Source organism: Procambarus clarkii, chromosome 26 (genome assembly GCF_040958095.1).
Source record: "Procambarus clarkii isolate CNS0578487 chromosome 26, FALCON_Pclarkii_2.0, whole genome shotgun sequence".
Taxonomy (NCBI): Eukaryota; Metazoa; Arthropoda; class Malacostraca; order Decapoda; family Cambaridae; genus Procambarus; species Procambarus clarkii.
In genome coordinates, this window is record NC_091175.1 from 11,187,500 (window position 1) to 11,210,591 (window position 23,092).

The 23,092-nt window shown below is 36.0% G+C and overlaps 1 protein-coding gene across 26 annotated transcripts in view; it reads right to left on the reverse strand.

The window, feature by feature from the left end:
* The window catches only part of LOC123756780 (scribble planar cell polarity protein), a 261,733-nt gene that overhangs the window by 120,736 nt on the left and 117,905 nt on the right, over window positions 1-23,092 (reverse strand). For 17 of the 26 annotated variants that reach the window (XM_069331890.1, XM_069331891.1, XM_069331888.1 and 14 more), the window contains 9 exons: window positions 22,975-23,053; window positions 20,998-21,087; window positions 19,517-19,637; window positions 18,942-19,234; window positions 17,304-17,437; window positions 16,044-16,155; window positions 15,567-15,663; window positions 14,594-14,669; window positions 7,503-7,708 (listed from right to left, as the gene is read on the reverse strand). In XM_069331890.1, coding sequence (XP_069187991.1) covers window positions 7,503-7,708; window positions 14,594-14,669; window positions 15,567-15,663; window positions 16,044-16,155; window positions 17,304-17,437; window positions 18,942-19,234; window positions 19,517-19,637; window positions 20,998-21,087; window positions 22,975-23,053 — 1,208 coding nt within the window. The remainder of the gene's footprint in view (window positions 1-7,502; window positions 7,709-14,593; window positions 14,670-15,566; window positions 15,664-16,043; window positions 16,156-17,303; window positions 17,438-18,941; window positions 19,235-19,516; window positions 19,638-20,997; window positions 21,088-22,974; window positions 23,054-23,092) is intronic. The other 9 variants (XM_069331892.1, XM_069331884.1, XM_069331879.1 and 6 more) reach the window with 1 other exon arrangement.

Sequence of the window (23,092 nt, forward strand, 5' to 3'; positions counted from 1 at the left end):
TATTATGGTGCACCCATGTATTATGGTGCACCCGTGTATTATGGTGCACCCGTGTATTATGGTGCACCCGTGTATTATGGTGCACCCGTGTATTATGGTGCACCCGTGTATTATGGTGCACCCGTGTATTATGGTGCACCCGTGTATTATGGTACACCCGTGTATTATGGTGCACCCGTGTATTATGGTACACCCGTGTATTATGGTACACCCGTGTATTATGGTACACTCGTGTATTATGGTACACCCGTGCATTATGGTAGTACACCTGTGTATTATGGTACACCCGTGTATTATGGTACACCCATGTATTATGGTGTACCATAAAACACGGTACCATAATCCCGCAGGTACAAATACGCGAGAAGTATTTTAATGCTACCCGTTAACTTATATTTTATATTCAAAGTTAATAAATCTCTCAAAGGTCTTAATTGAAATTAATTGCTTCTGAAAGAATCTGACATGACAGTCTAAGACGGATCAGTTCTGAGCAATAGAACCACAGTCGTTTTATCTGCAAATACAGTACAGAAAAGTGTGTGAGAATATGCATGATGTACATGTGAATTTGTGTTCATTTTTCCAAGTGGACATGTCTGCTAAACATTTTACATATTAAAATACCCTGTAGTCTTTCCTCAGTGTATCAAAATTACATGTTAGCCTAAGTAAATAGTCTTTAGTGTATTAATATTACACATTTCAGCATCATAATACTTGAAATTAACTAAGAACTTATGGTAAGTGTTATCCCGGCTCTAATTACTTTAATGTAAATTGAATAGTATACAAATGTGCTTGAACTGGCAACCGAGCACAAGAGAAACAAACAGACTAGCTGCACTCTATATGGTCATTTTTATATATAATACTACAAACAAAAGAAACCATTATGTTATTCTTCATCAAAAAAATATTGAAATGCCAAACTCGCCTTATAACCTAGCAACTTCTGTATATAATACTCTGCAGAAAAGGAATGCTGTATATTAAAATAAAATCCATATTAATTGCTGGAGTAAAATTAATTAAAAAGCTTCATTAGAATATATAATATAAACATTTATATTATGCAACACCACTGCATCAGATACATAAAGAATAATTTTGAAAATATACACATGGTGAAAAGTTGGATCAAACCAACATAAGAACCAAGTTTTGAAATGAAAGTGGAATTATATTTTCAGAATGATTTGTATGGCTTCAGAGAAAATGATGCATATTAGTGAAAGTACTTGCACACGATATAATACATTTTCAACACCAAGACTACTGGTGTACACAGATGCCAAGTGTACATTTTCTAAATATTCTTGCATTTACTGATCCCAAACATGCCAGCGAGCAAAGAACATTGGGAATAACAGGAAGGAAAAAGCAGACAAATGAAACATAATAAATGCAGGAGCTAGAGAAGATGCCAATAAAATATAAGGAAAAGGTGGAAGACTCACCAGTGTTTCCACCAGTCGTTTGCATAATTGCTAAATACCAACCAATCATCGGCATTTGGTTAGGCGTGTAAGGAAATGCAAGGGGACAGGGTGGAATGAAAAGTAATTAAATGTTGGGATTACTTAACCAGCAGGCACTTTTTCTCATTTAGCGATTATCCCAATTGTCTTTAAGCAAATCAACATGAGTATCAGAGGTAACTTCAGTATGAAAAATATTCTAGTAATGATTATATTCAGTTGAAGGTAAACCTCAAAATGGTGATATTAAGGTCAAGCACATACCAATCTAGTGTAAATAATCAAATGTTAGCAGGTAAAATTATTATCAATGTTTCACATAACACCAGAGATGTGGCAGCATTTATATCGATAATTAAGTTGAATTTGTAGAATACGTAGAATTTGTTATTGTGAAGCAAACAATTGATGATTTACCAAGAGATGACTGAGTAACTAAACCTGCTAACTACTGGAGATGATAGGTACAAGGTGCTTAATTTCATGAAGGCTGATGTACTACCCAGGATTTATACTTGACACATCCTAGCCAATATTTTCAACCTTATTTCAGAATTAACACCGAGCTATGCCATAACTGAATACTGAACTTGGTTAACTTTGGTTATAGCAAGTACAGTATATGTATCTCTTACTTACAAACTGCTACTTTATATTTTGTTCAAATTCAAATATTTTATGGTACATAGCTTTCACCATAACATCTTATTTTCATTGATCATTTAAAATAGATCAGTGCAAGCTACTAATTAAAGGACTTTCTACTGGGAGAAACACTGACTGAGATGAAAGGAAGCAGAATTAAGAAGAGAACCGAGATTTAACAACAATTCTTTTTTTTCCCCTTCAGATCCAAAAATTATGAAAATTCCTAAAATAATCCAAGCAGAAGGATCTGTCACATGAATTCAAAGTTGTCCCCCAATAAAACAAAGTTCACCAAGACCATGAAAAATGCCCCATTAATAGGTAACATTGATTTTCAAGTAATGGACATGTTAATACAAATATCAGTTTCAACTTGGGAAAGCTTCCAGACCACGCTTGTATTAAAACGTTTAAGAATTAACTTAAATCAATATTAAGCTGGCAAGAAAATTGTCACATTTACAGTAACGAGAGAATAGTGCAAAGAGAACATAATTGTACTTTTTTTGTTGTTGACATTTGATATTTTTAAAATTATAGGGTTATGACAATATGCACAGAAAAAATATCCTCAAATTAACCATATGCAGACATTTAGCTTTGCATGACAGCAAACCATTTATTAATTATGGGTTAATCACTGCCTTGGTATTTATGCTCTTTCCACCTCAATTTGAATTCATATAGTTCTGTGCTTAAAACAGCATTAATATCAAACATGACATACCAATGAAAAAATTCCTTATATAATATCTCCACAGTAAAACACTGAACCATTCCTTTCTAGCAATTTGCCAGATGTGCATTTTCCTAAGAGTGATGGTGCTGGCAGTATGTTGTGTAACAGATACGGTATAAGAATGGGTGTCTGAATATTCTTTTCCTATTCTCTCATATTTACTCTCATATTTCTGATGATTCCTCACCCCATGTAAGTGGGAGAGGATAATAATGATGATACGTTCCTATTAAAAAAAAAGTGTCAAAGAATGTAGTAATTCTCAATAATTCTAGCATACTCCTAGCTGGTGCTAGGAGTCTACATCACTGCAAAACCTATTTTTTTTTGCAAAAGCTTTTAAATATTTTAGCAAAATTGCCTTTTTATATTGTTATCTACAATTCTATCAGTCCTATAAAATACTGTAAAGGAATTAGAAAAATTCCACTTTGGGTGTTGCCAGGTTCTTGTAGTAGAGATTGTAAAGGGCCAATAATACTCTCTTTTCAGTTTACTTTGATGCAGACAAGAAAGTAACCTAGTGCAGTCACCAAAATTAGTTAATGAAGCTCTTCAATTAAGATGAATGGGAATAGCTGAACTTTAAAGTTTTAATTTAATTACAGCACACACTGAAAAACAAATTAACTACAACCAGTCACATTTTGATATGACTGGGGAAATGGTTTTCATAATTATTCATAATTATTATTATTTCCTCGCTTGATGCCGTCATGGGGTGAGGAGGCAGCAACCCACATAAAATAGTGAATTATTGCACCACATCTGCTGCAGCACACACCAACCCACAATTTCTTAAGCTTAGGTCCACATTACTGTATTTACTTACACCAAGACTAAATATGGTTGGTGTTCATATAGGTATTGATTTAATACAACTATTAATGGAGCATTTCAGAATACATTTTGTTTTTAATAAGTTTTTAATTTTACTTGTTTACTTATTAATTTTTTGGCATATCATTTGATAAAATGATCACCACTCTGTTCTGTTCCTTGCCTGAAAAGTTGTGCAAGAAAATATTGACAAATATTGTGTAGAGGTAAAAGCACTTCAAAGTTTCTTGGATTATTTTTTCACACAAAAAAAAATGGTGCTTAAAATCATCTTCAGAATAAAAAAAAAAATGTACTACAGTATATAATCAAATATAAATATCACTAAGTCCCATGTTCATATTTTGAACACACTATCCAAATAAGCCTTATGGAATAGTTTGAAGTAATAGGAATACATATAGTTTCATTTTAATAAATATACCCAAAGACTGTAAACATATTTGTACAGCTCAGATATAGGAATACTGGAGGGCTCTAGAGTAAAACAAAGAATATATTATGGGAGACCAAAAAAATATTACAATACAAATATATTATAGAGTACACATTTCATACCTATACCATGCACCTATTTCGTATTTAAAGAAATTCATGTACAGTATAATTATTTAATGCCATACATTCTTGGCTGCCAACTATCTCTATACCTAATGGACACAAGAATCCAAAATCAACATTAGAAACAAATTCATTTATTTAATATCACTTCTTTGACAATGGAATGTCAAACAACTACAGTTCCCAAAAATATAAATAATAAAAAAAAAATAACCGCTTCAACAAATGCACAAACCAGCAAGAAATACACAAGAATATAAGGTAATATGCAGGAGTAAAAGACAGTAAAAATATTAGACATGAAGGTCAGGAAGACACTTGCCAAATCTTGGCCGCTATTCAAACAGATCATTGTCTTGAGTTGCTACAATGGAAAAAACATGGGATACTAAAACACCTGAACCCAAGACATCCACCTAACTTAACCAACGAAATCAGAAAATATGGATTATTTATGAGCTGCTACTTTTCATAGCATCCTGTATTTTGTCCGCTGGGATCATAGCATATAAAATGTGACTTGTAATCACAAGGCTCACAAAAATAAATACATGCTTGAGAAACAAACACCGAAAATGAGAATATATATAAGCAAATGGGCCTCTGAGGGACAAAATCCAAAAGGATGGCCAAATTCCAGGACTTGAAGGGTATAAGGTGACTCAATGAGAAGTAATGACAGATGTTCCACCAAGCGAATGACTGGGAAATCGCACCAACTGACCCAGTTGCTAATGGCGCTTACCAATTATTTACTACAGAAAAGTGAGATACAGCTCTTCATGACCTGCTTCCTAGCTGTTTATACCTGATATGCTAATTACCTCCCCCAACATTTTAACATACTCGCCATATTTTTTTGTAAATTTGTAGATGGAATTGGCTTCAGCAACCTCTTGCTTCAACGTATTCCAATTGCCGACCATCAGTACAGAAAAACAATAACTTTTCTTAAATCTCTTTGACTCAATTGAATGTTTAACTTCTACTGATGTTCCTCTTATCCTACCTCTTTTTAAATTAAAGAGGTGGTCGTGCATGAGCCAAGCTGCAAGCCGACAGTCAAGCTGGCATCCCATATCACACATTCAGTCTTGTTGCTGATGTGCAAGTGTTAACTTCTTGCCTTCCCTAGCCTGCCAGTCAACCAAGTTATGCTTCTTCTTCAGAGAAAAGCATAATTTGGATTTTATGACTTATGACTTTTTTATATTTTATGATTTTATTAAGCCATCCGTATGACTGTCCTGTGGAGACTTTTTGCTAGTGCATCATCCCTAGTTTATAGAGTTCTGCTTATATGCATGTTTTTAAGCCACACTGCAGAGTGAGCTTGGCCAGTGCACACACAGAGCCCTAAGCACATGCAACCTGAACTGAGGGTTGCATGTGCATAGGGCTCCCTTTTCTAGGTGCTCCTGTTGCAGTGCCCATGCATGGCCAGATGTGCCTTCTTTCGTATGTTTGGGAGTGCATCTCTGAGAAGCCAGGCTGCTGGGGTGGAGAACCTCACTCTGCAGTAGTGCACAAGTCTTTGACTCCTATGCAAAGCCTTGTGGTTGGGGCATTGTTTTTTTTTTTCTAGGATGCATAGGGTGCATTAGGGTGCATGTGCTTGTTTATACACCATTACACAGGCACCCTTTTTAATCAAGTTTATCCTGTATGCATTCAGTGCTAGTCCTTCTAGTGAACATTCCTAGTGCCCAGGTGTCCTGCTTGCTTGGCCACCATCAGATCTAGTAACTTCCCTGAGAGCTGTGGCATGGCTTGTCAGGGACAGACCCACCAAGCCCGCTCTCACTACATGCAAGTTTGAAGGGTGCTCACTGGTTTTTCTAACTGCTAACAATCATTGTCTGTTTTTGCCATGTTGCCTGTTGGGTTGATGAATCCTTCAACCCAGAGTCCTGCAGCATCTGTCCTCTCTGGGTCTCTACCTTATCACAGCCTATAGAGCCCCTTTGGTGTTGAGGGAGCCAGTTTTGGAAGAAAAGGTTTAAATTTGCTGCTACTCTTCCTTTCCCTGCTGGTGTGGTGCACCCCACCTTGGTTAATGATCCGAAACATTTGCGGGTTTCAGAGTCAAGACAGAGCTTAGCTGTTAAAATAGTTCGGCCAACTCCAGGGGTTGCCCCCATCCACTTTGACATCGGGGACAGTTGAGCCATCCAGACAATTCCCACCAGGAATATTACTGGAATGCTATTAGTTGCAGCAAAGTCTGATCAAGACATTTCATGTATATAGAATGAATATTAATTTTGTTGCCACTATTGTAATACCTCCATGACTGTTCAGTGTTTAAATGGATGGGGACATAAGAAGTAATGAAAGATAAGATTGACAGATTGATTGAAAGATTGATCTTTCCTTCTATCACCATCCATTTAAACAATGAAAAATCATGAAGGCATTACAATAATGGTGACAAAATTAATACTATTAGTTTAATATAAATTATCTGGGTCTTAATCAACCTTCACTGCATTTAATAACCATCAATTCCATTCATGATTCCAAAACATTTATTCACCATATAAAATGTAAAAGAAAGTTACTTTTAGTTTTACAACAAATCAGATGAACTGTTGTTAACACACTGCCCAAATACTATGCAACCTCTTAAAGGTTTCAAGGACACATGAAAATAGCCACTAAAGGGCTGCATCATACCAAAACAGTACAGCACAACAATTCCAAGGCATAATTTAAATTTTGTAAACAAATTGGTTTATGTGCAATAGAAAAATTAACAAAAAATGACCTATCCAGCACCTACACTTATACTAAATAAGAAACTATACTGTAGTGCAAAAAACACCTAAATACACTATCACCATTAATGTGACACACAATACATGATGCCAAGACATGCATTTTTCACATTTTCTTTTTAAGTTTATTCTTAATAGGAAACATATAGCAAGAATGAGATTAAATAACGTAATTACTAATAGAAATAATGAACCATTCCATATGAGTCTTACTAAAGAATACATCACTCCATATTTGTTTATTTCTGGATGTCATATGCAAATAAAGTATATAAACGTATTAGTCTAATCTAACAAAACATACATTCTACACACACTAATGCTCATACCCCTAAACTCATCAATATTGATAATTGTATACAAAATCAATTACGCTTTGCTCTTTTTTTTTACGAGATATGTCATATAAAGAAAGTCCCTAGAATATTTCAGGGAAAAATAAGTAAATAAACTCACCTCTTTTCCATCCTCGATGTCATCTTCATCCCGGAACTTGACAACAGAGACTCGAGACTCATCTGGCGGATCATTGGGATCCCAGCTATCATCATCCTCAGGAGCCCATTCGCTTGCTGCAGGGCCGATGGCGGTCAAATTATCCGTGCTCAGGTCGCCAGTGCGGTACAGCCTGCCCTCGCTACCAGCCATACCACAGGCGTACTCTATAACAAGGGACGACCCATGCTGACTTCACTGACCACAATCAATCTCAGACCTGGCTGACTGGCAACATTCAGACACTTGACTGGATAACAAACAACAAAGAACTGACTGCTAGACCACAGGAAAACATTGGAGATTGAAAATAAGTTGGCAAGCACCTTAAGATACAACAAACACAAACAGATATCTCGATATCTGACAACATATAAACCACTAACCCACATTACACTGGAAGAAAATGCCATCTGAACCTGAACAGAAATAGGCAATATGAAAACTGACAAGGGTAAAAGAATACAGCCAATGATAATATGCATTAAATCAGCATACAACAATTCATTAATAAGATTACTATGTCAAAATCAGAAAAAGAAATGTTAAAATAATTTATCAAATTGCTGTATACAAATTTTACCCTGAAAACGAGAAAGTGATTAAGTAAAATATACTCCTGTTTAGTTAGCTAATGAAATTATAAAACATATTTCATATTTTCATTATGTATGCCTTTTCCAATAGACAACTATTGAAACAGCTAGCCAGAAAAAGCTGAATTATTGGTGCAGAAATTGCAATGTTAAAACTGTCATGCACCAAGAAGGTTGTAAAACCTAATCCACTCATATTCCCATTAAAACCTGGGCCATTAGTTTTTGTATAATAATGCTAGCCAAGATGGAATACTGCAAAATGTTAAGCAACTCTCAATTCCTAGTATCCAGCATTTTAATGCAAAACTAGAAATTTAAAAATTTCACTCAAAGTATTCATAAATTATTCGTTAAAACAAGATTCTAGTTTTATAATATAACCTGCCTTGAATAATAAATTCTCACAAAAAATATTGCTAAATCAACAATAAGTGCAAACATTTTCCTAAGTCCTATATGCTTTTTTCCTAATGTAGCAATGCAACTCAACACCTACTGTACATGCAATAAATAAATAATAAATAAATGCAATAAAACCAAGAGGCAATGGAACATTTACAATCTAGTTTACAACTGAATTAGTTGTCCAGTTTATCATGAATAATTTTAAATTTGGATTTGTGATTATGATAAATAAAAATTTTAACAAATACACAGCACTCCTGATCAAACAGTCTAATTGGGATCAGTCCCCATTCAGCCCATCTAAAAATTATGCTCTAACCAAGGTTTGCCCTTTTTCACTTTCTTCTTTATCATAAAATTAGGGGGGGGGGGGGATTTTTTTACAGAAAATGATGCATCACATCTTTGAGCATCTTTGCACATATAAATTATATATATAAACAATACATTTTGAATATGAAAACAATGAAAATAATTATTTCCCTTTGCCTTTCCCCCACACAATAGCCTGCATCCCAAGTATCAAGTTTTTTTGCAAAATCTTTATTTACAACCTACATACAAGGTACGATAATATTGAATATGAGAACCTATTGATGCTCAAAGGTTTTACCCCTCATCCCCAAACTTTCCATGACCTGGCCCTTGAAGGCTATTTTACAAAAGTAGCTTAACCCTTGAGATGATTTCGGGGCTTTAGTGTCCCTACGGCCCGGTCCTCGACCAGGCCTCCACCCCCAGGAAACAGCTAACACCCAGATACCTATTTTACTGCTAGGTAACAGGGGCATAGGGTGAAAGAAACTCTGCCCATTGTTTCTCGCCGGCACCTGGGATCGAACCCAGGACCGCAGGATCACAAGTCCAGCGTGCTGTCCGCTCGGCCAGACCGGCTCCCCGGTCGGTCGAGCATGGAGCCGGCTAACCCTTGGCATGCAGTCGTCATTTATTGATCACCTTGCAACTTTGGTCATCGTCATTTGCCAATTTTCATCACTATTGCCTAAGTTTTTATACAAATGAAGTAAATATGGTTATAATACATATATACACAAACATGTAATGGAGTTAGGCTAGTCCCATGAAATTTGTTTATTTTTAATTGTCATGTTATGAGGTTATGTTATGCATCATGGTTTCAAGACGCTGCCTTTTTGCTACAGTACAGCTAGCCTCATTCTTCACTCACAATCTGGGATCCCGGGTTCGAGTCCTGGGAGGGATAGAAAGTGTTGGGCACATTTCTTTTCACCTAATGCTTTGTTCACCTTGCAATAAATAGATACCTGGAAGTTAGACAACTGTTGAAGGATTGGATCCTTCAACAAGGAGTGTCAGTAGTTCAGACATGGGGGAAAGGAGGGATTGCTAGCACGCATAGCGTTTCAGGTAGGACCTTAATCTTAATTTTCTCTGGAATACGACCTGCCAAATCGTTTTTACATCCAGGTAAAATTCAGCTTTTGGCTGAGTTGAAGACGCGTGGCCCGTCTTCAACTCGTCGGCGGTTGGAGCGTGACCAGGTTTTTTATTTTATATGCTAATGTTCCTCTAGAGAATTCTATTGCGAATCCATTGAGACCAAAATGAAAGACCTAGGACGAAAATTGAGGTGACCAGAGTGAAAATAGTGAAAACATTTATCGCGTTTGCGCGCTCCTGGGTAACTCATTCGCACTTTCTCTGTTTGCTGCAGGGTAATTAACCGGGCTTTTGGAGTTTATATGCATTTAGTGCTGTAGAGAATTCTATTGCAAACACAATGATACAAAATTTAATCTTGTAGGACGAGAATTAAGGTGACAAAGTTGAAGAGAGTATACACTTTTCAGAATTTACGCGCGCTCCCGTGACACCCTGGGTCCCATATCGCACAGTTGAGGGGTGGCGCGCGGGGTACGCCAAAGTGTTAATTGTAAAATTCCTGGGATTTGAGAGTTGCTACAGAATATACCAATTATACCATTAATAATCATTACCTTAATTATACGAATAATTCTAATTATCAAAACTATTTAAATGCTACAGTAGGTTTTAAAGATCAAAAGAGCCACCACAAAATCTAAGGCCCTGAAAACACTGAATCATTCATACAATTACTTTCATATTTCACTTTCTTACCTTCCAATAGCACTAGCCAACTATTTACAGAGTTATCAGAGGGCATTTGATCAATAATATTACACATTTAGCTGATTTAACGTGTCACAACGAGTAATATATTTAACTACACTTTTTTTTTTTTGTAATATCAACACTAGTGGCTTTATATTAATATTACAGAAATGACTAGAAAATAAAAAAAATTTGCACTGTATAACATGGGTAGCCTTTACTAAATGTATTGTCAATGTCACTGAACTTTTTTAAGGAGTAATATATAAAGTGAAAATAACAGCTACAGTACACACTTGTATACCCACAATCCCCGTCATGAACAACCGTTACATTTAAGTTCAGTGGCTATCCAATCATCCCCAAAAAATTGTCAGAAAGGAAATGCCAAGAGAAAACAAAAACATATGAAAGCTAATATTTGGTAATACTAGCAAATACATACTGTTCCTGAACTGACCTGAGTCAGTTGTATATAAGGAGCAGTTATTTTATGTTTGTCTTACTCTTGAGTTGGTGACCTCAACTAAAATAATGGGTTTCTGAGCTTTAAAGTTATCTTTTTCATTACTGTCTTAACCCCCTTCAACTATGCATCTCATCAGGTAATGAGTGAATATGATCAAACTGTGCATCCCATTAGGTAATGAGTGAATATGATCAAACTGTGCATCCCATCAGGTAATGAGTGAATATGATCAAACTGTGCATCCCATCAGGTAATGAGTGAATATGATCAAACTGCGCATTCCATCAGATGAAGTATTTGGGAACTGCGCAAGATTAAAAAGTCCAGCACATACATGGGGTTACCTTGCAGTTACCTTTTGATGATTTCGGGGTTCAACGTTCCTGTGGCCCGGTGAGGGGTTCACATTTGCTTCCTCAAGCCTCCAGTAACTATCTCCCATCTTGAAAAAAAAAACCAAGTCCCCTCACTTTCCTTCTAGGGCTACTAAAAAGATGCAGACCATATCTGGCTTATCGCCATCCAGTGTCTGTATGTGCAGGGCAGCCATAATAGGAATCATCAAACTTTTAACAATAGAAATGAGTGATGACCATATACATATTTAGAGGCAAAATGTATATGATTTACACTATATATATTATACAGAATATATGTGTGTGTGGATAGGAAAAAAGTTTAGTGTACAAGATGGGTTCAGTTCATAATGTACGAATGATGATTTGTGAAGTGATTTGATGTTATTTTAGATTAAATGACATCTAACATGTCAACAATCATCATCAGAAAATTTTAGTACTTACAACATTTCTAGAATAGCTTAGGATTGTCTAACACTTGGGAGGGTGATGATGGATGGCCATCTAGACGTCAAAATATAATTAGTATGCGCAAAATTCGTATAAACATGGAACTATGATGATGTTGCAGATTGAATAAACTACATACCTAGAAAAATAATGAATGTCATATGTATGAAATAATGTTTTCACTTACACTAATCAATACATATCTATAAAAATTCTGTGATATAAAATATTAACATGAGGCCATGTGCAAATAGTTTTCTTTAATAAGCAAATGATGCAGAGATGAAAAATATAATACAGGAATGTATACAACAAAATGCAGTGTTTAAGCAGTCATGAACTTTAACATACAGTATGTCTATAAGGATAAACTTATTTTCTGCAACAAAATAGGCAAAATATATAAGCCTTACATGACAACTACCCATTGCTCAAAAATTAGCTACCAATGACACATTAGAATCAAACCACTAGAGATCAGCTGAACAAATGGGTCAACTCTAGAAAGAGAGAATTGGGATATATCCAGCTAATGCAATTGGCAAGGTCCAAAGCATAATTCACTATTTCAAGAGCTGTGAAACTGATCCACATGCAATAGTGCTTGTCTGAACACCTCTTTAATATCAACCATAAATGCCTAGACACCATGAAGTTGATTTTAAGAGGAAGATTAGCACTATCTACCCAAGCAGTTATTCCACAGACCCATTCATCCACCACAATCTACCTTTCATACCATACGGAATAATACAACACACATACAGACAGGATATACAGACAGCTGGTGGCAGGCTGTACACAACACTGGCTGCAAAAACATATAAGAAAACAAAGGTACAAGCACTTCTACATCTATTAATCTGATCTGGAATAAGGCATTGCATAGACTTAATAACATGCACTTTTTTACTCTGTAAACAAGTCATATTAACCATTAATCTATGCAAAACATCTATGACCATATCCTATTCAAGAAGTTAGAAGTGCTTGCTCCAATACTCTCAGTTAATCAAATAGGTACTATAATATGGCTTAAGACTGTACCTTTCATGTACACAAAAATAACTTACTACTTCTGAGCAATTCTTTGATGCTTTGTATAAAAAATATCAGCTATTATATATAAATCACAGCTTTTTTATCTGCTTGACTCAGAATTCAGAAGCTAGTTTACTATGGCTATGTAAATGACTGTAAGGGGTTGAATGTCAAAAACAACTATGATAAACATCCTCAAGCATTTAAATTTTTGAGATATTGCTGACTATGACCTCTCATGATGAGCTACGATTATTAGTAGCATTCAGAAAAGACAATTCTAAAACATGCAATTAAATTTCATGAACATTAATATTAATTATTATTCTATAAGAAGTTCATACTTCTCTAAAAAAGAATTGAATACCTCTAAAGGCAAAAGGTTCTACATTATTAAATTGGATTAAAACTATGTCAAACAAAATACAAACTGTATATGTAATAAAATAAACAGGAAATAAAGAAGGAAAAATATATGGCCAAAACATGAGTACAAACCAGGCTTTAAATCTCAACTGCTAACAGTTCTAGACAAAAGTTTTATCAAGTTTTTATTACAAAAAGGGAAAAGTAGTAATATCCATAACCTGAAGATAATCACAAGTTATCTAGATATCTCTCTAAATCTAATGCAACTGTTATCATGACATATGCAATAATTATTACAAAAACCCTAGCCTATACCACATTGCAAAAATAAAAAGAAATAAATACATTAGGATACAGATGTCATTTTGTTTTTGTTTTTTTGCTTGTTTTTTTAGATATTTGAAGAACTTCAATTACTGCACAGTACTCAAAAAATTGCCTCACTAGCAGGACCATTCTGCCAAATAGCTAAAGCTAATATTGATATTTTCTAATATATCTTTAAAAATTTAGTAAGTAAAACAAATTAATAAACTGACCTAAACTGATGGTCTATAATACAGGGGCCACTTTCACATATTTTAGGTGGTGGTTATGGAACAAACGTTTTGTAAATTTTATAGAGTAGGTTTCTGTGTGCAATTCATATTAATTGAATTCAATATTATACACTATATCCACAAATTCCAATAGAAAAAATGTTTTGTGTTTCTTTATAAGACAGGTCGACTTGTTTCAACAACTCAGGGGAGTCGGGGAGAGGGAGGGGGAGTGAGAGAGTGAGAGAAACGAGAGAATCTTTTTTCTTACATTACTTTCAAATAGAGTATTAAAGCATGCAAATTCTTTAAATATAAAAATTAGAGTAATTCTTTCATCTGGAACAAAACTTCAGCATGTTGTTTACACTGCATTAATAATGACACATCAGTTATCACAAATTCTGAATACAGTACTGAATTAATGTAAAATAGTGACCAGTACAACATTGATTCAATTCAACAGTATTATTTACTAAAGATCTATAATGCTTCATATGAATTTAATGTTACTCTACTTTCCAAATAGTTACAAAAATATTGCACATCTCCGAACTCTTTTTGAAGGATACTAATACAGTATACTGTACTGTAATCAGAGAGAATGAATTTTAGTTGTGTTATTTTTGCCAAGATAATACTATATTTACTATACAAAATGCAGGAGAGAAACAAAAATAAGTACACTTTGCATGATGTTGCTCACCAAGGCTCTCGTGTTGATATTCTTGCTGTGGTAATAAGAAGCACGTTAAAACTTCTTGACCTGAAGCCTCATCAACCTGGAAGAAATCAAGTATATAACTTTACAGTTTCTATTGTACCTTGAGGTTATCTGGAGATGATTTCGGGGCTTTTTTAGTGTCCCCGCGGCCCGGTCCTCGACCAGGCCTCCACCCCCCAGGAAGCAGCCCGTGACAGCTGACTGACACTCAGGTACCTATTTTACTGCTAGGTAACAGGGGCATAGGGTGAAAGAAACTCTACCCATTGTTTCTCGCCGGCGCCTGGGATCAAACCCAGGACCACAGGATCACAAGTCCAGCGTGCTGTCCGCTCGGCCGACCGGCTCAACACATATATATAAATCTGATACACATATATATAAATGATACACATATATATAAATTCCTTGTGTAACTAATTTCCAAAGTTAAAAATCCCATTATTTAGTAATAATACCATTACAAAATATGACAACATAACCACGATCTGAATACTGTATTATAAGTAACTGCAGTGTTTCCCTTTATTGACTATAATTCTTAAAAGATCAGCCAGATGAAAAATATTTTAATTAATTTTGCAATGACACATCAATTCAACACTATTATAACTAGGAATGTTTCAAATATAATCAATTGAAAATGAATCCAAAAGATATACTGTATGCCTAAATTTAAAATCTGAGGTGGTTGATCAGTTGAAAGATCACCATTAGAAGCATTATTATGAGAACATTGCAGAGTAACATTCTCAACAAATTACATCTTTTTTTGAGGGGGGGAGAGGGGGATGCAAACTTGGATCTTTATCGCACTTGATCATTAACCACAGTTGATCAATCTCCAAATCACTAACTTCAATTTTTGTTTTCATTTTAAATCTACAATCAACTACATGATAAAAAAAAAGTTCCTCTGCAAAACTTAAAACAAAAAACTGGTACTGTAGCCTACCTCAGTCTGGAAATTAAGCATAGGTTGAGCCTGGTTTTCACTAAGCCACACAGCCTTAAGGTTTAGAGCAGTGATGGTCAGCGGCAAATACTGCAACCTATAAATATCATGAAATAGGATACATTATTTAAATTTATTCTATTCTAAAGCATCAATATTCAATTCAGCACTGCTACACAATTATCTGTATATCATACATCATTAACCAATGTCACTGACCTCAAGCCATGTGGAACAATAAATCGAAAAAACAATAAGCATTTCTGTATTTAAATATTTTCCTCTAACAAAGTATTAAATTTGTAGGGAACAGGACAAGTTTTTATCACTTTAAATTGAGTATCCAGCATGGGATGTGGAATGAAGGGAAGGGCAATGTGGGATGAATGTAAAGGGGGGAATGTGAGAGAGAGGGATGGAAGGAAGTGGAAGGGGGAAAAAAGATAAGGAAAATTATGAAAAGAATAAAGTACTTACCTGTTTCCTGAAACATCAAGGACATGAAGTTCTCGGCAGTTGCCAGTTTCAGGAGGAAGATACTGTAGTCGATTGTCTCGCAGAGATAGGACACCCAAATTTACCAATTTACCTGTGATTAAAAAATAATTAATAAACCAAAATTTTTCTTTTTTTAATTAAGTGAATTAAATCTTTTAGGATATCAAGGCCATTACTGTTAGTTTTTCTAGTTCAGCTAGCTTCAACTGAATTTATTTCTAAAACAACAGGATAAAAATCCTCACATCTTACACCATCAATGAAGGTTTAACCAAGCAAGGAAACTGGGTTCCTTGTTTGACTGGGTTCATAAGAGAAGTGGCTCAATGGGATCTCTCAGTGAGCCACACCCATACAATCTACTCATGAATCAAACCCATTACTGCATCCTGGAAACTGAATACTCTGGACCAACAATGTTCCAGATGCAGAGGAGGGCACGGTGGTATCTAACATGGATCAACCAAACTAAATAGTCTAATACAACACAAAAATTTCCAGTTAGTCTTGCTGTGAAGATAATACTGAACAAGGTTTGGAGCCTGAGACCATAATTAAAACCTTTGCTACTGTGGCTTCCTCAGGAATAATAGGGAACGTGTATACAAGGGGAATTATTCTCACAGCCTCACAACAGAAAAATATTGAATAAATTTAGATCTCTGCACTACACTTAGTATTTTCTTCACAACTTGTCAACATTCTACTAGAAGTTATTCTTGCTTTATTATAAAAAGCCTACTATAAGAGTAAATATCCATATATTTTTTCAAAGCTATTGCTACCAATGAATTGCATTACACTGTGGGTTAACATGTACTGTCCTTGAGCATCTTTAGAGCATTTATGAAAAATATACTTCAGCAGTTGCTGAAGGCATGAATGACTGTCACCCCCTCCATTGTCATGATCTACTTCTTCAGAGCAAGGGATGGAACTTGCCCAATAGTGTGGCCGAGTATCCTGCTCACGAAGAAGTTTCACATTTGCTCAGACCCTGGTTTTCTCAATCCTCTTGACTTATAATTACTTTTGACAGGCATATATCATCTTAACTAAACAAAATAACTCCTTAAAAATATCTGAATGCCATTACATAAAAGCTGATTAATTTGAGCTCAAGTAATACATGTGATTGAAACTTTAGATATGACCTGTGATGATATTTTACTGTATTATTTTCATTAAATCCACAATAGTGACATAAGCTAATCAAACAACTTATATTTAACCACTCACCAATTTGTGGTGGAAGTTCATTTAATCTGTTACGATCAACATTGAGGTTTGTAAGCTTAGTAAGGTTTCCTATAGTTTCAGGCAATTCTGTCAGAAGGTTTTCAGTTAGGATAAGTTCTTGAAGGTTCTCACACCTGTAAATTAAAAAAAAAATAAAACATTATGTTCACCAGGGACCTGACAGCTGAGTGGACAGCGCTTGGGATTCGTAGTACTAAGGTTCCGGGTTCGATCCCCGGTGGAGGCAGGAAACAAATGGATAGTTTCTTTCACCTGGATGCCCTGTTCACCTAGCAGTAAATAGGTACCCAGGAGTTAGACAGCTGCTACAGGCTGCTGCTTGGGAGTCTGTAACAAAAAGGAGGCCTAGTCGAGGACCAGGCTAAGGGGACTGCTAAACCCCAAAATCATCTCAAGATAACCATTACTTTTAAGCAATTTAGATAAAATTATTATTGTAGAAGATTAAAACTAGTGCAGTTATATCTCTAATGTAAGTAGTGACTAATAAAAGTCTTCTACAATTGTGGATTTATAAGAAAAACATTACTTTCATACTAATGTAAAAGTATGTAAATTGTTAAATAATGATGAGGTATGGCAGAGGTCCAAATTTGGATTGAATTTTGTAATTCCATCTGTGATATCTTCTCTACCTCAGCCTGCCTGCTAGGAGGCGTGATCCTAAGTTTGAGTGTGTCTTGGTTAGCATTCAGTTAACATTTTCTTGCCAATTACATCTTTAACATTCTTAAGCAAGAATGACAAAATATGACACACACAAGATGTAGATATTTTAATACTGGAAATCTAAAACTGGACAGACAAGTTAAAAATCTTGAATGCCTTCAGAACACCAGCAAGTAACACCCGAATAAGAGAAGAACTAGACAATAAACAAGAGGGACGTGAAAGAATCACAAGATAAAAAAGAGCAGATCAACATAAAGCATGATTGCTGGTACAGGTTGACATTAATCTGAAATCAACATACTGTACAACATATGCTCAACCAGTGCTACAATATACAGAAAGTACCAGCATGGAGCCCGCACCTTAAGAAGCACGAAGTAATGATCGAGAAAGTAGGGATGGAGAAATGTTAATTCCATTCATAGTTGTAAACCCAAAAATTACAAGAAACAAAAAGGATCAGTGGTCAATGCATTAAATGACCTACAGTTGTAAATGCAAGGCCCAACAGATCAAGTTTAGTTCTATAAACTCTTGTTAGATAAGAACACGCCTGAGAAAAAGGGGTATGGTTTACAAATGCTACTATGTATACTGTACTGGAAAACCTTTGTTGGGAACAAGATCCCTGTTAAGCAGTGTTTAATCTGACTGATGTGTGCATCATTCACTGCACAACAATTAAAACGATTATTCTTTTTACTTGCTTCTACCATTCTGTATACATGAACAATTTACTGAAAACTTTGTACAGTCAATTACTGTATAAATGCATTATAAATACAATTCTTGCCCAAAATCTATGCGTGGTAGTGGCTATACAAGAATGTAAGAATTCTTGTATATATAAATAAATAAATAAATAAAATGTCAAGCACAACCAGTAATTAATAAAGTTTCTAATTTTTAGTATTAATATGGTTTAACAAATTATTAAGTACTTACTTGCCAATATTGGGGTTAAGGATCATGAGCCGGTTTTGATCCACCTTGAAAATAGTGAGCTTGGTGAGGGCTCCTATGCCATCAGGGAGGCTTTCTATGAGGTTCTGAGACAGATGAAGATCAGTGAGGCTTGTGAGTCCAGCAAGGCCTTCAGGCACATCTTCCAAACGATTTTCACTGACATCAAGACACAAAAGGTTCTTGAGGCGGCCAGTCTCAGGAGGGAGGTGAGATATTTGGTTGTGATCAAGCCATAACTCCTGAAGAGCTGGTAAGTCACCTATGTAAGGAGGCTGAAATATATGCATGTTACTTACCAAGTTATTAGAACATCCTAATGGTTACTTACAGTGACTATAAAAGGAATACTAACAAAAATGTAGTAATCCAATTACAGTATGCATAGGCTACTGGTTAAAACTAATCATGACCTAGAAATGGATATTGTACATAAATGTACTGTACTGTATATGCAATATTGTCTTCAATGTAGAGCAGTTTTAAGATGTTTATAACAATGTGAGACAGCACATATCACACACACATTATGCCAAGACAACCATATGCAAACTCACCAATTCCTCAATATCATTGTCTCCAATGTCGAGTCTCTCCAATTTCGTGAGCTGTGAAACTGATTCAGGTAGCCCTTTGAGCAAATTTTCTCTGAGTTCCAATGACTGTAAGTTCAGCAAACTGTAAAAAAAAATAAACTAAATGTGGCTCATTCGAAGGAGGGGAATTGAAAAAGATCTCGCTGGACCAGCATATCTAAACATGCAAACATGGTGAGTTAAGGAGCATGGATGCTGCAATGAGTGGTGTACTTTGAGTGTAATCACTCAAAGGTGCTAAAAGTACATTGAGTACTGACTAGTGTAATGAAAACTTACTGGTATAGCAAAAACTGTACATGAAGTGTAATAAACACACAGATTGTAATGAGTACTGACTGGTGTAACAAGAACATAGGGTAACACAAGTAATGCAAACAGTACAGGGAGTGCAATGGGTATAAGGGTGAAAAGAAGTGACAATTTAAATGAATACAGGAATTGTACCACTGTACAGGCCCACATATCCACAATAGTCCAGTTTGTCCAGCACTTCCTGAAGAAAACTACCCAGTTTTCTCTTGAAGACATCCACATTTGTTCCAGCAATATTTCTTTTGGTCGCTGGGAGGATGTTGAACATCCATGGACCTCTGAAGTTTTTACAGTGTCCACTGATTGTGCCTAAGACACCCCTGCTCTTCACTGGTTCTATTCTACATTTCCTTCCATATCGTTCACCCCAGTATGTTGTTATTTTACTGTGTAGATTTGGGAGCTGGCCCCTCCAGTATTTTCCATGTGTATATTATTTGATACCTCTTGTCTTCTAGGGAGAATATTTGGAGAGCTCTGAGATGATCCCAATAGTTTAGGTGTTCTATCATGTGTATGTATGCTGTGTATGTTCTCTGTATTCCCTCTATTTCACCAATTCTGCTCTTAAGGGGGAAGACCAAATTGCTCATGAGATACAGGATGATTGTGATGGCACTGAGCCACTGCTCATTTGGGTAGTTATTTTCCATCTTTGTCCCCTTGTTCATGTACCATCCACTCCAAATACTGTACAGTAATTTCCTTTTCTGCCCTGTAAATTTTATGAAGCTATCATGTCTCCTAATTTTTGTCTTCTAGTGACAAGAGATTTAATTACTGTACTTAAGACTTTCTTCATAATTAATTCCTCTGGGATGGGAGAGATGATTGACATCAATCCATAACTGTTAGCCTATGTTCACCCAGTAATAATTGTGAACCTGGTAGCAACCCAAGTGGCAGATTGTATTCCAGGGAAAACTGGTAGGGTAATACTTAAGGGTAAGTTTCCCATTCACCAAACACATTCCTATTCCTACACAGCCTCTTTCTCTTCCCACTCATTATATATGTACTTGTAAGCAGAAGCAGCATGCAATCACAACCTAAACAAAGTAAACATGTGCAACAGGATGGAAAATCATTAAGTTCTACAATAAGGAGGCAGGAAGGCAGAGACTCACCAGCCGAAGTCGTAGGGCAAGTTGGTGAGTGACATATCGTTGAGCCCCAGCACAGTCAGGTTCTTCAGCTGGGTGAATCCACCAGGTAGTCTGAAATTATAACATTATCAAAAATGCTATTTTAATTTACCATATTTATACAAGAATGTATAAATTCTGGCTTTGGCCTTATTGGGAGGCCAAAGCACAAGAGCACAAACATGAAAAAATTGTTCCTCATAATTCCTAGGATATATAAATTACAAAATATTAGGCAGTGCAAGTCATCATTCAAATTTTATAATATATGTTCTGCCAATATGTCACCTATAAAATTGTAAGCCTTCAGTTTCAGTTTTTCAGTTTGAATATAAAAATTTAAATTCCTATGGCTGAACACCTCTTCAGTTTAGTTTCAATTGTAAAGATTTGTACAAATCAAATGAAGTAATCAAGCTCATATACCTGTATACAAGGCAACATCATGTCTCACATATTGAGTAGATGTAAAATCTTATGTAAAATGTTCCATAAAGTCCAGTTATTGCTAAAAAAATATCAAATAATATTCACTGTTTTCCTGCACTTTATGCATCGATTCGTATTTCTAAAACATAGTACATGGGGGTGAAAAGTGTAATAGTAAAAATGGTAACACCTGACAATGCACTCCTGGCCCATGTCACAATTTAAGACAACTGACTAACAGCTCCTAACTCCTTAACACATGGTTATAAAATGTCTCACAAGCCAGATGCATGTATAACAAAATTGTTGCGCATGGGGTCAATTTAATATATATTCCAGCTTATATGCCTCTGAATATATGGATTCTTTGTGGTGGCTCGGATTGTCAGCGCCCCAGTGGTTAACTGTCATCAGACAAGCTATTAGTGCCTGCATCTTGCAGTGTATGGTAAGCACTGCAAGAAGAGTTTAACAAGCTTTTTCTTCAACAATATTAGATGTGTCCTAATAACTTCATTCATATTTATAGGAGGGTGATGGTGATAGAGACTTGGGCCCTTTACATTTATATAATTATCCGAGTGTGCTTCTTGTAAACCCATTTTGCCCATGCTAACATACCTTCTGATCTTGTAATGAATTATTATTGAGTAAAATTTATAACCAGTCCCTCTTGATATTACCAACATGTAGCCTATAATCCTATAGGACTATACTATAGCTGTAGCCTATATGTAGTCTTGCCTGCACCCCAGGAAATAAAATTTGAGGTATTTTAAGCTTCCTTAATAATTTAGGCATTTATTGAATGGGCTGGGCTAAGAATATTCTCTGCAACTTTGCCAGCCATGAATAGAAGTGTTAATGTACAACAATATTCAGCCTAGCTTAAGAGCAGAAGATGCAAATTAACAAGGATGCTAATTCAAGCCTTGAGTGATGCATGGTAGGATGTACAAAATAGCCCCGTTGAAAAGGCATAGATCCAATAGGTACGCTGAGAGAATTCCATCAATGTCAAGGTTATCTTGAGATCTTGAAATGATTTCGGGGCTTAGTGTCCCCGCGGCCCGGTCCTCGACCAGGCCTCCTTTTTGTTAAACATCCCCAGGAAGAAGCCCATAGCAGATGTCTAACTCCCAGGTACCTATTTACAGATAGGTGAACAGGTGCATCAGGGTGAAGAAACTCTGCCCATTTGTTTCTGCCTCCACCGGAGATCGAACTCGGAACCTCAGAACTACAAATCCGAAGCGCTGTCCACCCAGCTGTCAGGCCCCTAAGACTAGAAAAGGGCCCAAGACTTTTCAACACACTCGCCTCTACACATAAGGGGCATAACTAGTCCCCTTATCATCTGTGCTCTAGAGAAAACATTTTCAAAGGATACCTAATTAACCAGGCTGCGAGCAGCTGCGTTAAAACAGCTTGGTTGACCAGAACTAGAAAACCTGGTCAGACACCAGGCCGTGGGAACATTAATACCCGGAATCAAGAACATGTAAACAACAGGCAGTTGGACGAACTCACCTAGGAATAGGGTTGCTGCTAAAATCAGCCACTTGCAGAGCCTTCAGGTTCTTGATGTTGTCGGGGATATCCGGGATGTCTGCGGGAGGAATACACACATTACTAGCATATACACCTT